The sequence below is a fragment of the Miniopterus natalensis genome, chromosome 2, assembly GCF_054644295.1.
Source record: "Miniopterus natalensis isolate mMinNat1 chromosome 2, mMinNat1.hap1, whole genome shotgun sequence".
Taxonomy (NCBI): Eukaryota; Metazoa; Chordata; class Mammalia; order Chiroptera; family Miniopteridae; genus Miniopterus; species Miniopterus natalensis.
This window is the reverse complement of record NC_142082.1, coordinates 161,801,076-161,817,730: the sequence shown is the minus strand read 5'-3', so window position 1 is coordinate 161,817,730 and position 16,655 is coordinate 161,801,076. Positions and strand designations below refer to the sequence as shown.

Below are 16,655 nucleotides of genomic sequence, written 5' to 3'. Positions count from 1 at the left end.
TATTATTTCCTTCCTTCTACTTACTCTGGACTTCTCTTGTTGTTTTCTTTCTAAGTTTTTAAGTTGTAGGGTTAGAAAGTCTATTAGAAGGTTTTCTCATTTTGGGGGGGTAGGCTTGTAGTGCTGTGAACTTCCCTCTCAGGAATGCTTTCACTGTGTCCCATAGATTTAGAGTTGTTGTAAGTACTGATTCTTTATGGAGAAATCTTTTGTAATCTAGTCTATCTTCTTAATTTTCCTATGAAAAGTAAAAATGGCCCTAATTTTGTGCTTAAGTTTTACATATAGCATTTTTTTAAAACAATAAAGCAAAAACCAGTAGATAGCATTAAGGATGTTTGTTTTCATCCTGATTGAAAAGTTTGGGGTTAGAATAGACCCTTTAAATAGCATCAGTTTAGTGGCACAATTTTTTCTTAAGAAGAGGGGTCCATGGTGGGAACACATAACTTGTTGGAGGCTGTGTTTGTGGGCTCCCTGGATTGGCCTCAATTCTAACATGAGCCAAGTAACAGGAGAAAAAAAAAGACTTGCTTATGTCCCTACTCTCCTTTCAAATAAATTGTGTGGCACTAGAGGACCAAACAGGGAACTACATGGAAAAAGTTTGTACAATATAGTAGCAGGTAAAAAAAGAAAGAAAGAAAAAAAGAAACCCTGTGCCCCATCCCAAGCCTTCAAAGTCATGTTAGAATTTCTCCATTTTAAAAATAACCTGAATATTAACTAAAACTCTACTCCTAACTTGGAGCCTCTTTATATATTCCAAACCTGTTGTTAGGTTATAACATCAGAACTAAAGCACATTGTCATGGAAAAGGGACCCTCTCCACACTATTGTAGTTTATGAGCTTTGTTGGAATAATCACATCTTTATGATTGTCATTGGCAGTAAAATATTTCTTTAATTTCCAGTGGCACACAAGGCTATTAAATGTCTTGGAGAAAAAGTCAACCCAAGTCTTGTCCTCGAGAAGTGGATTCTCCAATTTTTCTTAACAGTGCGTGAACCACCATAAGATTCCTGCCTTCCTACCATCCTGGGAGAGCAGCCTTGCTCAAATATCAAGGTGATAACTTCTTCTTCTTCTTTTTTTTTTTTAATATATCTTTATTGTCAAAAGTACCACAGATGTCCCCTATTTCCCCATTAACCCCTTCCACCCCACACCTACTCCCCACCCAAGGCCTGTGTGAAACCTTCACTAACCCCTTCTCTGTCATCAATTGTGCAACTTGAGCAGGGGTAGGAGAGTCAGTCATAAGTCACTACAGCTGTTAACGAGCCCACCAATTATACAGTGAGCCTATCACTATGTTCATTGCTTAAACCCAGGAAGGGACCACATTTTCAATGATATATTTTTTTCCTATTTATATGAAATATGTCCCGGTAATAATTTATCTCCCAATCTTTAATTTGACCCATGGCATTGTAAGCAAGGATTGTTCTGGTTGGGTACAGATGGCAAGAGTGAAGGGAATGTGAGCTAGTTCTGCCCTAGTTCAATAAAATTATTAGGCACGCATCACCTAATCAGAGGAAAATGAATGATGTTTTCTTAAAAAAAGTGCTGGCAGCAGAACCACTGTAAGATGGAAAGGCTCCCAGCACAACCTGGAAGTTTCTGTTACTGATTTCAAATGAGAATTATTGTTAATAGGAATAAAGTTATTATCGGCATGAATCACAGACACAGAAACCTGTTAACTTAATAATGTGGCAAATGTACTATTAATCTTTAGTGAAGCAATATTAATATATTGCCTAATCTAAGAAAAGGCTCGAGTGTCTTGAAAGCTTGAAATCATTTCTGCTTCTACCTAAAGTTCTGAAATCATCCCTTTTTAAAGTTTTAAATACTTTCATTTCAGACAAGCCTCCAAGTTTTCAGAAATAACTGCTGTCAATAGAGATTCGTTTTCACCTTTGAATGAATGATAATGTCACAGGGCAACATCATCAACCTTAATATCAACATATTTTAAATGTATGTCTTGGAAATGGAGGTCAATAATGGCCACTAAATTTAAAATATGAAATTCTGTGATGTTTTATTCTTGGTTCTTTGATGATCTTTATACTGGTGATTATTTCTCCTGGAGGCAAAAGTCTAATTCCAGCCTATCCCAATGGAAGTTTTCTTTGCTTCTCTTGAGAAGTACATTCTAACCATTTTCTTTGAAGTTTCTGACAAACATGACTATATATCATTTGAAACCTATATAGTCTGTATCAGAGATTTTTAACCCAGGTGCAAGAGAGGCATTGTGGGTAATAGCAAAGTGTGAGTGTTGATACCAGCCCTGAATTAGGATGACCAATCTGCTGCATACTAGTAGGGTGACCTTGAACAAGTTGCAAGTTACTTAATGTCTTTGAGCCTCAGATTTAGGATGATAGTCTGAGCTCTGCAAGCCTGTTGTGGGGATTAAATGAGATACTGTGAAGTCATCTTTCAGAAGCTATGACACATATAGCTTATCAATAAGTGTTAGTTTTTGTTCTTTGCAATAAATCAGGTGCCTGGATTTAGCGAGATGCTTACGAATTATGTTATCAGAATTTATTGCAATTTGTGTCAAATTAAAAATATATGACATTTTTCAGAGAAGGCTCAGTCAAAAGAAATATCAGGTGTCACTACATTATGAAGATTAAAGAATCAGTAATTTGTGTTATTTGCACAGAAAATTCAAGGCTAGCTATGAATCACTTAGTAATTTTGTATTCATTAATTTCTTCATTCTAAAACATTTTTATGATATTAATGATCATATATATGGGTAATATTTGGGGTTTTTTGTGCCAGCTACTATTGTGGAGTCAGGAGGGAGTTTGAATCTGCTCGGTCAGCCTAGCTTTCTTGCCTTGTTTAGAGCACGGGTCACCAAACTTTTCTGTGAAGGACCAGATAGAAAATATTTCCACATACAGATTCTATTGCAACTACTCAATTCTGCTGTTTTTTATGCATAAGTAGAATACAGTATGACAAACAAACAAGAATGGCTATGCTCCAATAAAACTTATTTGTGGACACTGAAGTTTGAATTTCATATAATTTTCATGTGCCACAAAATATTGTTTTATTTTTTATTTTTTTTCAACTATATAAAAATGTAAAAACCATCATACTTTACAGGACATACAAAAAAAGACAGCAGGCTGGATTTGTCCTGCAGGCTGTAATTTGCTAGCCCCGGGTTTAGAGAAACAAGCATTATACTAAGAGTTAGAACTTATATTCTGTTTTTCCTTTAATGCTGTTAACTGTGCAAACTACTCATCCCCTCCAAAATCACTTAATTTTTCTTAAAAAAAAATAATTATTGACTTTTAGAGAGGAAGGAAGAGGGATAGAGAGATAGAAACATCAATGAGAAACATCATCGATTGGCTGCTTCTTACACACCCCCTACTGGGGATTGAGCCACAACCTGGGCAAGTCACCTCTTGGTTCATGGGCCGATGCTCAACTACTGAGCCACACCAACCAGGCTCACTTGATTTTTCTGAGCCTCAGTTTCCTTTACAACAAATGAAGTAGTTGGGTAAGTTAATCTCTAAGTTTCTTTTCAGCTCTGTTGGTCTCTGACATATCAGTACAACTACTCATTAGCCATTTAAATTCCAAGTTGGGGGATAGTCCGAAATTCCTTCAAGGAGTTTCATAATCATGTGGTATATGAGAATATATTAAGAAATCATAATATTTCTTCATAAGTATGTTAGTCTTTGAGCATTACTACATCAAAAATTGTTTAAATAGCATATATTTATAAAGGATACTTTGAACTTACTGTTTTTCCTCAGATTTCTCCACAGCATAGGGACTGATTCACCAAGGAACTAAGAGTGGGTAGGGAGAGAATCACTTGCTCATTAGTACTTATACTTAAGAGTACAGTGGGGGTGGTACTCGAATCAGCCAATTTAGCTACTTGTTAGTAGCAGTTTTTAAAGGCTTAATGAGGGAGGAAGGCAAAACCTTTGGCTAAAGGGAAGTTGGGTAATTGCTCATAGAGCTCATATTTTCGTTTGCTGCTTTTATGCCTTATAACTATGCTCTCTGAAGTATTGTCTGTTTCTACTGACAGACATTTATATTTCTACAGGAGAAACAACATAGCAAGGTTCTCTGCAGGTAGGCCTCTACCTGCCCCCGCCTAGCTTTCAAAATTAGAGCCTATAATGATTAGAAGCATTTACAGTTGAGCTGCCCGGCAAAATGTATGGGGAGCACCTGTTGGGGTGAAAATAGGTGTTTCTTTATTAATATGCAATTATTTTATTGTTCTTGGGGGTGGTACTAATTACCCTTCCTTACCTGCATAATGCACATTTTGTAAAGAAGCTGCCAAATGAAGAGAGGGAGAAGGGTGCAGAAGCATTTTGTGTCTTCCACATGGAGCTCACTGTAGCAGCCACCATTTTTTTCCTTGGCATGGTCTAACCGGCTCGTCAGATCTCCACGAAGGTGGCAGTGTCGCAGACAGCATGCTCTCAGTGCGTTAGCAAACACCCCAAAGATGGTCAGGAGGGAGCAACCTGCAAATAATTGGAGATAGCATGTATTAGTGAAGGAATTGTTCTTTCGTTTTCCAAGATGTCAATCAGAAAGATGACAGTTGTATGGATGAAGGACAGCAAAGGGACTGAGAAGGCTTTAGCACCCAAGGGGTTGAATTCAAAGGAGCAAGCTCTGACAAGGGTTCTGACATTCTGGTGACCAGTCCAAGGTGGTGCTTGACAGCTGATGTAAAACATGAAAAAGGTAAGATCAATGGGAACATATTGAAAAGGGAAGAAAGGAGAGAAAAAAACACACACCAAAGTAAAAATTTTAGAATCTGTCAGATGTCTCTAACTTTAACTCATTAATGGATAAGACAACCTGAACTTTCTTTTACAGCCCTAACACAAAGAACTGGGACAATTTTTAAAATATAAAGTGTTATATAAATAATCTTCACTTTACTTGTCATGTAGAAGGTGGTTTCATATTTTGACATGGAGATGAAGGGAAATGTGTTCTCTGCTTTGACTTTATCCTTGAATTTCAGACATAAGGTTAAACTTCGAACTCTTCAGATGACTTTATCCATGTTGATAGTGTCACTAAAAGTTCAGATTGGATTAGTTGGTTTTTGACTTTTCCAGGAGTTTCCTCTGGGTTTATGTGGCTGTTGCTTTAATATCAGAAGCATTTTAATGCTTTAGATGTTTGCAGTCCCTTACTGCTAATGGTTTGCAACAGCATTGTTGCTTCTTTTACGATTCAGATTCACCTTTTCTTTGACTCCATTAGGACTTCCTGATACGAGGACAGATAAAAGACCCCTGTTTAGTTAACAGTTCAGTTGTGCTATCATGATTGTTACAGTTTTTTATAGAACCCCTTTGACCAGATAAATCCTTCCACAGATTACGTAGACACCAAACCATAGTTTCAGGATAAATGGGAAAGGAAATGTGAAAACGTCTGAGTTTCTCCAAAGAAGGCTGCTATAAATACTCAAAGTATAGTTTGGTTGTCATTTTGATTATGTCCAAGTTTCCTATAATAAAATTCTAGATGAAATGCATTCTAACCAAGTTCATTTAAATGCCACAGAGTTTTGAATTTTATATTTAAATAAAGAATATTAATATTTCTTTTTATGGTTAGAATGATTATATTGATTTGACCTGGTCTTTTCTTTAAGAGTTGTAATAGACCTATTATGTCAGTCTTTGATTAATTAAGGAAGCTGGGGGCCTGGTAATTGGATATGGAGCCTTTTACCTCCAAGTCACTGAATCAAATCCAGCTCAAATTGTTAGTGACCAAGAATGATTACAGTAGTCGCTCTTTGGTGGCCTCGGTGAAGTGTGTTAAGGTCAAGTGGAAGTATGTTTGGTAACTGCTGACACAAGATGGGCTCATATCAATAGTCACTATTGCCTCTTTTTAGTCGCTAATTCCAGACACAAATAAAAGGCCCAGGGGACTGAGAAGGCCATAGGGACAGAAGCACCTGTAAGTGGCCAAGGTTTATATCTCTTAGGAAAAAAGTAGTAGGGATATCTCATTATTGCAGGAAGAATTGCTCTATTTTGAGACTTTCCTAGCTATTTCAATTAGTTTACTTAAGGTTTTAGTAAGATGAGAACTGAGAATGTCTTGATGAACAGTCAGAGAGAATTTGAATAGGTCTGGGATAGGAGGCTTAACTTCCTGACATTTCCTTATGATCTTGTCTCTATTTCTTAAAAACCTGTTCTCTGTTCAACTCTTGTAAAATAGTGCTGTGTAGATAGTCATTACTGGCATTGATTCAACTTACTCTCTGCTTTCAAACAGGCTTTATTGCTAAATGATAACTATTTGCAGAATGAATGACTATTTCCAAAGATAATTCCTCAATATTTCTCCATATATTTCAAATTCAAGGACTTTATTGAATATTTGTTTTAAACTCACTACTTATTTTTTTAATATAAACAATTCACTATTTGTTGCAAGGTAAATTTGGATTTGTTCTCATGCATGATAAATCGATACCTGTAATTTTATTAAACAGCCAAATGCCGCTATCATATTATTTCTAAAGAGAGATAGCTTAGATTAGTGCATCTTCAACTAGCTGTGTTAAAAGATCAGTTTTTAAAAACACATTCATAACTATCATGGCCAGTACGTTTGTGAAATACAATAAAAATGAAATACCAAAAGAATAAAATAAGAAGCAAAGACATACAAAATATAAGTCCTTATATTTTATTGTTAGATTCAACAGACATAAAACGCAACTTTCCATAAATACTTCTCCATGTTTTCTCTCAGTGTCTATTTATTTTGTTGCATACCAGTAACAAACAGTTTATTGATCAGCTCTGCTCCATGGATCAGGCTTTGAGTACCACTGGATTCAACTGAATACATACTTTGAAAAACAAGTTTATTGAAACAAAAAGTTGTATCTGATGTGGTGATACGAAGCAACAAAAATAAAATGGCTAAGAAGAAGGAATGATTAAGCACAAATGAGGTCTAAAATTTGAGCCAGCACTGCAAGTGCTTATAATTGGTGCCAAACAAATGTGAACATAATTATTTATTCATTTAACATATTTATTAAGTACCTACTGTGTACCAGGGACTTTTTTAGGCTTTCAGAATATAGCAGTAAAAAAGACCTACAATTCTCTGAGTTTTCTTTCTGGTGGGGATGACAGCAAATAAGCAAGAAAATAATTAGGCAAATTCAATAATAAAAACAAAATAGACAAATAAGATAGAGACCTACTGTGGGGTTTGGTGCAGAGGAGAATTTAAAAGTGGAAATTTGAACTGAGGATTGAATAGACTGGAAGTAAGCAAAGAGCCTTGGAGGAAGCATATGCCAGACATGTCATGAGAGGTTCAGGGACAGTAAAGGCCAATGAGGTAGTAGCTCAGTTAGAAGATTGGGAAGAGATGAAGTCCAAGAGTTGGTCAGGGGTCAGACATCAGGTCAAAGTAAGGAGCTTAGATATTATCCTCAGTGATATGGGACACCATTGAGATGTTTTATGCAGAATAAATATAACATAGGGTGTATACTTTTTAAAAGTTTATGCTGAAACTTTGGTAGCTGCATGGATAATGGGTTTTAGGGAATAGAGAGGAAGCTGGGAGACAGGCAAGAGGTAGTGTTGACTTAGACATACCAGTCACAACAAAGAAAAGTGAACAGGATGGGATGTGTTTGTGAACAATCAATAGGATTTTCTGATGTGGAGAGAGGTTGAAGAAATGAGAGCATTAAGAATGACTACTTTTCCCTCCTTAAATAACTGGGTGTTGGTGATTTATATTGAGATGGAAAAGGCAAGAAGGGAGTCAGTTTGAAGTTGGAAGGATCAAGAGTTGAGTTTTGATGAGGTTAAGTTTGAGACTATTAGATAACCAAGACAAAATGTTGAGGAGGAAGTCAGATTTATGAGTTTCAAGGTGTCAGAAGAGAGGTCAATATGAAACTGAGTGCTTGGTATATGGTTGGCATTAAAAACTATGGGACTACAGGTTACTTAAGGAAAGGGGGTGGGAAGCGAAGAGCCAGGGTCCCTTGGTTGAATCCTAGGGCTCTGCATCAATTAGGAAGAGAAAACTTAGCCAAGGAGGCGGAAAGAGAGTAAGCAATGTGCGTTATAAGTCAGGGGATGGAGAAGTAATAAACCCAAATTGATCAGCTGGACTGAGAGAGAGCCAATAAGCTAGATAGAGAGGGCAAAGCAAAGTACTGTATAGTAATCTGCCTGTCTTATCAAACCACAGAGTTATCACTGAATGTTAGGAGTTGAAAACATCTACATCTACACATCACACTGCCGCCTTGGATTAATCCATTAGACTTAATAGAAAACTCATGCCTCAGTACAAATAATTTTGGGTGTCATGTAGACTCAGTCTTAAAAAAAATCCATTGTCATTATAATTCTCAAATTGCTTTTCTGCACCAGGAGCAGAAATGGGAACTGAAAAAAAACTGGAATAAAAATGCAACTGAGACTTCAAGCTCCAGTTTAAATGTGCAAGCACGCCAGGCGTGCACATTTTAAAATAAAACAGATGAGCTATTTAAAATGTTTTATTGCAAAACTTAAAGATTGTCGCCATTACTATTAAAAAAACTTCCGAAAGCAATTTTTCTATTCTTTGTACCTTTAAGTCCTTGGCTCTGATGTTCTGCTCCTCTGACCTTGATCTAATCATGAATATCTATGCTACTTAATTATAATAAAAAGCCTACATTGCACTCTAGATGGTAGATGCACATTTTTTTCTTCTTTGGTCACCTGCCAGTTCTCAAAATTATAGCAGTGGGAAGAAATGCAAATGAAGGCTGTGCTTGACAGCTAAACATAATGGAATGCATGGTCCACATTTGAAAAGTTACCTTAAAATAAAAGGTAGCATATAAAAAATCATTTCTTTAAGGTCACCTATGGCTTTGAATTACAGCTTTGAGGAATTTCCAATTTAGTCATCAGAGAGGAAGAAGCCAAAATAAAGATTATATACTTTGCTAGAGGGAAGACAGAGTTTTACTTCACCAGAGTTGGGTGATCTTATAACTTGGAAACAAAGCAAAACAAAAGAAAAAAATCCAAAATATTTATTTTATAGATTATTGTGTAAAGCAAACCACTGAGCAACATTTTCTATTATAATTTTACTAGCAGTTAATAAATTTTTTTTGTAAATGTCCAAATAATGCTTACCTTATCACATGTTAAAAAATGTAACATGTGGGCTACAATAGGCTGGCAGTTAATGTCATAGACCTGGGTTATGTCATTAACCGAGAAAAATAAGGCCTGGGTTATGGTTCCATTTTAGCCATTTTTGTGAGGTCTTGGGTAAGTCATTTAATAAATTTTGTCTTAGTTTCTACACTTAGTTATAACAAGCCTTGACTGAGCATTTACCATATTCCAAGTGTGCAAGACACAGGAATTTCTAACTGTATTCATAAATTGATTATTTCAATATAACACGGCAGATGAAATGGTAAAGATATGCTCAGGGTGCTACAGGAGCAAAGGTAAAGTATATAAAGTCTCATCTGTAAAAAGATATACGTGCCCTTTCTACCTACCTCACAGGAATGTAAGGAAAATGAAGTAACACTGAATACACCTAATTTTTAAAAATACAACTCATTGCATTGTCATTAGTAGTAGTTGTCTAGATAAATAGTAGGGACAGTCGCAGTAGTCAAAGTACTATAAAATAAATCTATAAAATAAAAAGTAAAATATGTTAGAAATTAAGGTCACAATTAAGCAAGACAGAGAAATAGATAGGTCCATCAAGGGAACAGAATAGAAACTCCAGAAATATAAATGGCAGTATACAGTGAAGATGACATCTCAAATTAATGGGGGAAAATACAGACTTTTTAGTAAAAATTTTAGTATTTTTGTCTCATTAAAAAGGACTGACTATTCTTGAAAAATATGTAAACTGATCCCTAAAAGAATAGGGGAGAATATAAGAGTATATAGATCTTGTTTTGGACATAAATTTTACATAATTTGAAACAATTAAAATTTAAAGATACCTCAAAGTATAAAGAAAATTGGAACAAATGCACTTACTTGTATGTGAAGTTAGTGGTTTAACCAGATAGAGAGGAATTATACTAAGCGATTTTACTTAGGTTTTGCCTCAAAATTGCCAGGAGGGGTGATGAAAAGTGAGTAAGGACAAGTTGGCTGAGAGATAGATAGATGGGTTCATATGTGATTTTTTACTACTTTTGTTTATGTTTAAAACATTCCATTATTAAAACTGTTTAACAAGGGACAGCTAAAAGAAGATCGAGATTATTGATATTCTTGCAGGCTCTGTTGCTCCCACATGTAATAACTGGCAGGATCTACAAATTCTGTGAGTTGAAAGAGAAGTCATAGAGAATCAAGGAGGGAAGAGATATGTCAAGAAAACCATAAAACCCAAAAAGTTAATATAAAATGTGACTGACTTACATTTTTCTGGCTGATAAATCACATTACAATGCATCATATGAAGAGTTATCAGAGCCATAAGTGCAGACATAAAAGGGATAAGTAAAACCAGGACCCACGCTCCTGAGTGCTGAATGTAAGATATTCCTAGAAAGACTGCAGTAGCATTTAGGTTCATGAGCCAGTAAAACCTGAGGTGCACAGACAGACAAAAAGAAAAATGCCAGTGAGTCACTTCAGATAACAATTGCTAATTTTAATGCTTTTTCATAAATGTAAGCTATAAAAATTATGGCATGTTAGCTCAACTACATTTTACAAATATTATTAGATTTCTAAATAAGTTTATACTTATCAGCTGTCCTATCAGTTTAATTAGCTTTGTTTCCTTTCTATTTAGAAGAGATGTAGAAACAGTGTCCTCTTTTATCTAAAGCAGAAGTTGACAAATGTTTTTTGTAAAGGGCCTGACATATAAAGCTTAGGCTCTGCAGGTCATATGGTCTCTGCAGCAACTATTCAACTCTGCTGTGGAGCTAAAGGAGCCATAGACAATGAAATACACCCAATGAACCTGGAAAGTTACATGGCTAAAGAGTTGAATCTTTTTATTTATTCCTGGGAAAATTTAGGAGAACTCAGGTTATATAAAGACCATGCAATAAATCAAAGAGATGAGGTCATTTGAATAAAACTTTCAGTGTCTCCTTGTCAGTAGTATTACAAATAAGTACCTATCTCTTGCCTGGCCTGGTGTGGCTCAGCAGTTGAGTGTCAGCCTAGGATCCAAGAGATTGCGGTTTGATTCCCAGCCAGGACACATGCCCAGGTTGCGGGCTTGATCCGCAGTTGGGGGCGTGCAGAAGGCAGCCGATCAATGATGACTCTCTCATCATTGATGTTTCTATCTCTCTCTCCCTCTCCCTTCTCTCTGAAATCAATAAAGATATATGTAAAAACCAAAATACAACAACACCCCAAATAGGTACCTACTCAGTTGTCAGATTTGCTATTTGTGGGGAAATCATCTCTATCTCTCAACCTTCCATTGGGCCCAAATCCTGCCATAGAATCCCATCGCAGAGGAGGGGTCCTTAATATTAACTTAAAAAATTATGGAGGTAAAATTAAGTATAACAAAATCTACCCACTTAAATATATAGTTTTATGAGTTTTGATAAATGTTTTATTTTGCAAACACTAATAAACCTAAGTTTTAGGGCACTTAACATTATCACTAGAACTTAAAGGACTTACCTGATTAGATCAGGCCCCCCCAGGATACCAGGATTATCTCCCCTTCGATTACCTCCAAAGTAACTAATTAGGCCTTAATTATATTGCAAAATCCCTTCGCCTTTGCCATATAACATTCCATAATCATCGGGGTGTACAGTCATCTTTGCCATAATTTATTGGGTGAAGTCAGATTACAGGTTATTCCCACATTCAGGGGGATGGGTCTGTCAAGAGTGTGACCCACTGGGAGTCATACTCTGGCATTTCCTGTACATCTTCTAATTGAAGGAGAGAGGAAATGATGCAGAATTAGACTGTTAATTAATTAAAGACCAGCCTCCTTACTGTACCTCATTCCACTAGCCCACGGAGGATGGAGGCTTAGCTCCCTGCTGTGCCCAGCTGGCACTGCCCCCAGGGTGAACTGGAGCACTGCCAGGTTCTGCTGGGCAGGGGATGGAAGACCAGCTCCTCTCTAAGGCTCACTAACACGCCCCTCAAGTGTGTGTGTGTGTGTGTGTGTGTGTGTGTGTGTGTGTGTGTGTGTGTGTGTGTGTAAAATATCAGATTCCTTTTTCGGCTGAAACTATGTGGCTAGAGCAGGGCAGTTTCCATAGTGTTCAGCTGAAGTAGTGAAGTAGGGCAGGTATTGTCAACAAGATGTTCTTTTCTTTCTTTATTTAGCAGTTTTACGGTTTTAGATCTTATATAAGGTCAATGATACATTTTGAATAAAATTTTCAGTAGGTTGTCATGGGTAATTTTTTTCTATATGCTATGTAATTATTCCAACACAATTTATTGAAAAGGTGATCTTTTCCTGTTGAATTTTTTTGGCACCTTTGTTGAAAGTCAATGGACCACATAAATGTGATTCTTTATTCTGATTCTCACTTCTGTTCCACTAATCTATTCTTATGCCAATACCATATTGTTTTTATTATTGTTTTGTTTTCACTTTGTTTTAAAACAGCTTTATTGATATAACTGACATACAGTAAACTGCAAGTGTTTAAAGTGTACAATTGGATAAGTGTTGAAAATATATGCACCCATGAAATGATCACCACACTCAAGAGAATGAGCATGTCCATCACTCCCAAAAATTTCCTTATGTTCTTCTGTAATCCCTCCCTGCTGCCACCTCCTCCCTATCTCCAGGAACTGCTCATCTTTTTTTGTCTGTCACTACAGATTAGTTTTCAATTGATAGATTTTTTTTTGGTAAGTGGAATTTTCCAGTAGGGACCCTTTATCTGAATCCTTGCACTTAGCATAATTATTTTGAGATTCTTCTGTGTTGTTGTGTTCGTCACTAGCAGATTCCTTTTTATTCCCAAGGAGTATTCCTTTATATAAATATACCCCATTTCATCTATCCATGTATCTGTTGATGGGCACTTTCCTCAGATTACAGCTAATTACAAATGATGGTGTTTTGAATATTCATGTACAGGTCTTTGAATAGACAGACTTTCATTTCCCTTTGGTAAAACACAGGAGTGGTATACCAGTTAGAAGTATATTTAACATTTTTAAAATTTTCCAAATGGTTTTCAAGTAGTGGTAACATATTTCTATTACCACCACCTCTGTATAAGAGTTCTAGTACCTCCATATCTTGGACAACACTTGGTATGGTCAGTCTTTACTTTAGTCGTTATAATAGATGTGTGGTTTTATTGTGCATTCCCCTAATGACTAGTGATATTGAGCATCTTTGCATGTGCTTATTGGCCATCTGTATATCTTCTTTGGTAAAGTTTCTGTTCAAATCATTTCTCCATTGTAAAAAATTGTGTTATTTTCTTATTACTGAGTTTTGAAGAGTTCTTTATATATCCTGAACCTGTCCTTTATTAAATAAGTGATTTACAAATGTTTTCTTCCAGCCTATATTTTGTCTTTTGATTCCCTTTGGAGTGTCTTTGAAGAGGACACATTCTTAATTGTAATGAAGTCCAATTATCATTTTTTCTCTTATGGAGCATACTTTTTGTGTTGTATTTAGAACATCTTTGCTTAATCCAAGGTCCCTGTTCTTCAGGGAAGAAATTCGAGCATTGGAAACAGACTCTTCCAAATTCTAACAGCTGTATTGTTGCAGAGCTGTGAGTAGAAGCCACCTGTTCTGGTGCAGCCTCTAAGGAAAGGCTACCTGGCTCAGTGTCTTTTTTATACTTCTTTCCAGGTATTTCCAGTTATAGATTTCATGACACCACCATTTCCTCATTAATCCAGGGTTTAACATTTGAATTACCTTTCACTCATGCCTCTTAACATGTTTTATATACCATTAATTATAAATATTGTCCTTTCTCTTTAGAATGGTTGTCAGAGACTTGAGTTTGAATTACAGCTCTGATAATCACACGATCTGTGATCTGCGGTTCTCTGAAATTTTGGGTCTTTATATTTAAAATAGGGATTATACCCTCTGCACAGAATTTTTGTAAAGATTGAATGAAGAACACAGACAGTAGCTGTATAGTGCCAAGCAAATGTAGTTGCTGTTCACTTTTTCAAGAACAAAAATAACAGTGACATTAGGGCATAGTGACAAGAAACAGAGCGTTAGTAAAGGATATGAAGCAGTTATCTGTGGTCCAGATCTTTTAGGTCCTTGAAGTTCAGAGTAAGGAGTTTAGATTTTATTTCTAGTGCATTGGGAAGCCATTTGAAGGTAATTAAGCAGGGGGCTGAAACGATCTGATTTTAAATGGGAAAAAAGATTAATGTGTCAGCCTATGAACTGCAGATAGCGCATGGCAAGTAGACCAGTCCTAGCTGTTGTAATAGTCTGGGGGAGCACTAAGCTTGAACTGGACCAGATGGTAACGAAGGAAAGGAGAGAGGTCGCTAGATATGTGATGTCTATTTGGAAAGATGTGTACAGTTAGGCTAGTCTCCTTCCTGTCTTATAAACATGCGTGCTCGTTTCCATCCCTGTGCTCATTCTTTGGCTTGACCTGTCTCACTTTCAAAGTCCCATAACTTCATTCATTTATATTTTTATTTTTTTAATCCTCACCCAAGGATATTTTTTCCATTGCTTTTCAAAGAGAGTGGGAGGGAGGGAGGGAGGGAGGGAGGGAGGGAGGGAGGGAGGGAGGGAGGGAGGGAGGGAGGAACATTGATGTGAGAGAGAGAGAGAGAGAGAGAGAGAAACATTGATGTGAGAGAGACATGCCTATTGGTTGCCTCTGGGCTGACACTCTAACCACTGAGCCAAACCAGCTAGAACTCTTCATTCCTTTTTCTCTTGAATATTCTACTTCTTTTCTCTAAACTTCTAAAGCAAATATTCACTGCCTGATTTTCACTTTTGTCAGTTTTGTCTTCTCATTTATAGATCATCAAGCTACCTGACAACAGCTTTCTTTATCTCCATGCCTCCATGGAACCTAGCACAGCTCTAGTTCCACAATAAATAGGTAATAGCTAACTAACTGATGAGCAACATGGCATCTCTTATAAAAATTCAAACAATCAAAGAAACAACATTAAAAAAATCCAAATTTTTAATAATTGATCTAGGAAAGTAATTCCATATCAAACATAGTCATGTCAAGGAAACTGATTTACTGTAATTCACTAATAGAAACATCACAATGTAGGTGAGGTACAAAGTGAGAATTTTCTAGGGCCACTGGATAGAGTCCCTAGGCTCAGCCTCGGGTCATCCTTTCACGCTGTTGCAAGCTGCACATTTGTGTTGTGGCTGTGGCAACTGAGAGAAGCTGGAGCTGAAAGCAATGCTCTATTTCATTCAGTCTTTAAGAAATTCTTTTTTTGAATGTTAAGTATTGCTGAGAAAATCCAAGAGGGCACTGTGTGACTCTTCAGTACACCACATGGTGATGTAAACTGAATTCTCTAGAGAGGGTCAAGGAAAATTATAATTATTGCAGGACTTAAATCTTGTGAAAGGTAGTTAGAAACCAAAGAATTATAGGCTGAATATCTATGCATAGAAAGAGATTTCACATAAAGTACTAAATGTATTTGAACAAATGCCACCCAACCTATTTGATTGTGTAATTTTCTGAAAGAATTGCCTAGTACAGGCATGTTTTATATACGTCTTTGTTGATCCATGAACAGGACAAGCTATAGATAATTAAGGGTGAAATTGTATATATATCAATTGCAAAAAAAGAAAAGAAATAAAAATCCACAGTCTTCAAACTCACCATTAAGACTCCTTTCATCTCATAGCTCACTAGCAAATTGAATATATAAAGCACCTTTCACACAGAAAGTCAGAGAGCAAAGCACTAAAGGAAAACAAATACCAGTGATTAAGGAAAATTGAAAGCAGTGGTAAAAATATGTTTCTTTAGTCTACTTTTAAATACAGACCGGGAACTGCAAGTAACTCGGAGTATATATAAGTGGTAATTTTTTTTTTGCCTTCATGATTTTATTGTGTTGAACACAAATAAGGAAAAAACCTTGTTTCCGCAAAAGTCAGCATTGTTTTAGAGAGTATTTATTTTAAATATTTACTTGAATTTATTTAGTAATAATTTAAAAACTCTCTCACATATTTTGCCATTTCTTAGACTGAACAATTTTGCCAAGCTTTAGACTGATTTTAGGAGAAATGGTTTAAAATGGTCTTTTCTAATCTGAGAAAGTATCATACTTTCAGGCCTTTAGAGCATTAGTGGACAATTTAAAGTGTTCAGAGTGAATATTTTATTCTGTATTGAACAATATTTAGATAATTCATAGGGCATTTAGAGCTCTTCAAAGCGATAAAGTTGAGCTATTTAGAAGAGTCTATTGTCAATCGTAGCTTCTTTTAGCGTAACCATCGGCCCGTTGACATACTTCGAAGAACACTCTGGCAGCCGTAAATTTGGAGAGAGAAGGAGCGAATGGAAATTATACAGTTCTTACTTTTTATCTATAC

The 16,655-nt window shown here is 36.2% G+C and overlaps 1 protein-coding gene across 1 annotated transcript in view; it reads right to left on the bottom strand.

Moving 5' to 3' along the window:
* Positions 1 to 16,655, bottom strand: part of SLC15A5 (solute carrier family 15 member 5) — a 73,991-nt gene that overhangs the window by 47,421 nt on the left and 9,915 nt on the right. The window contains exons 3-4 of the mRNA XM_016197496.2: positions 10,520 to 10,689; positions 4,332 to 4,552 (exon numbers count right to left, since the gene is read on the bottom strand). Coding sequence (XP_016052982.2) covers positions 4,332 to 4,552; positions 10,520 to 10,689 — 391 coding nt within the window. The remainder of the gene's footprint in view (positions 1 to 4,331; positions 4,553 to 10,519; positions 10,690 to 16,655) is intronic.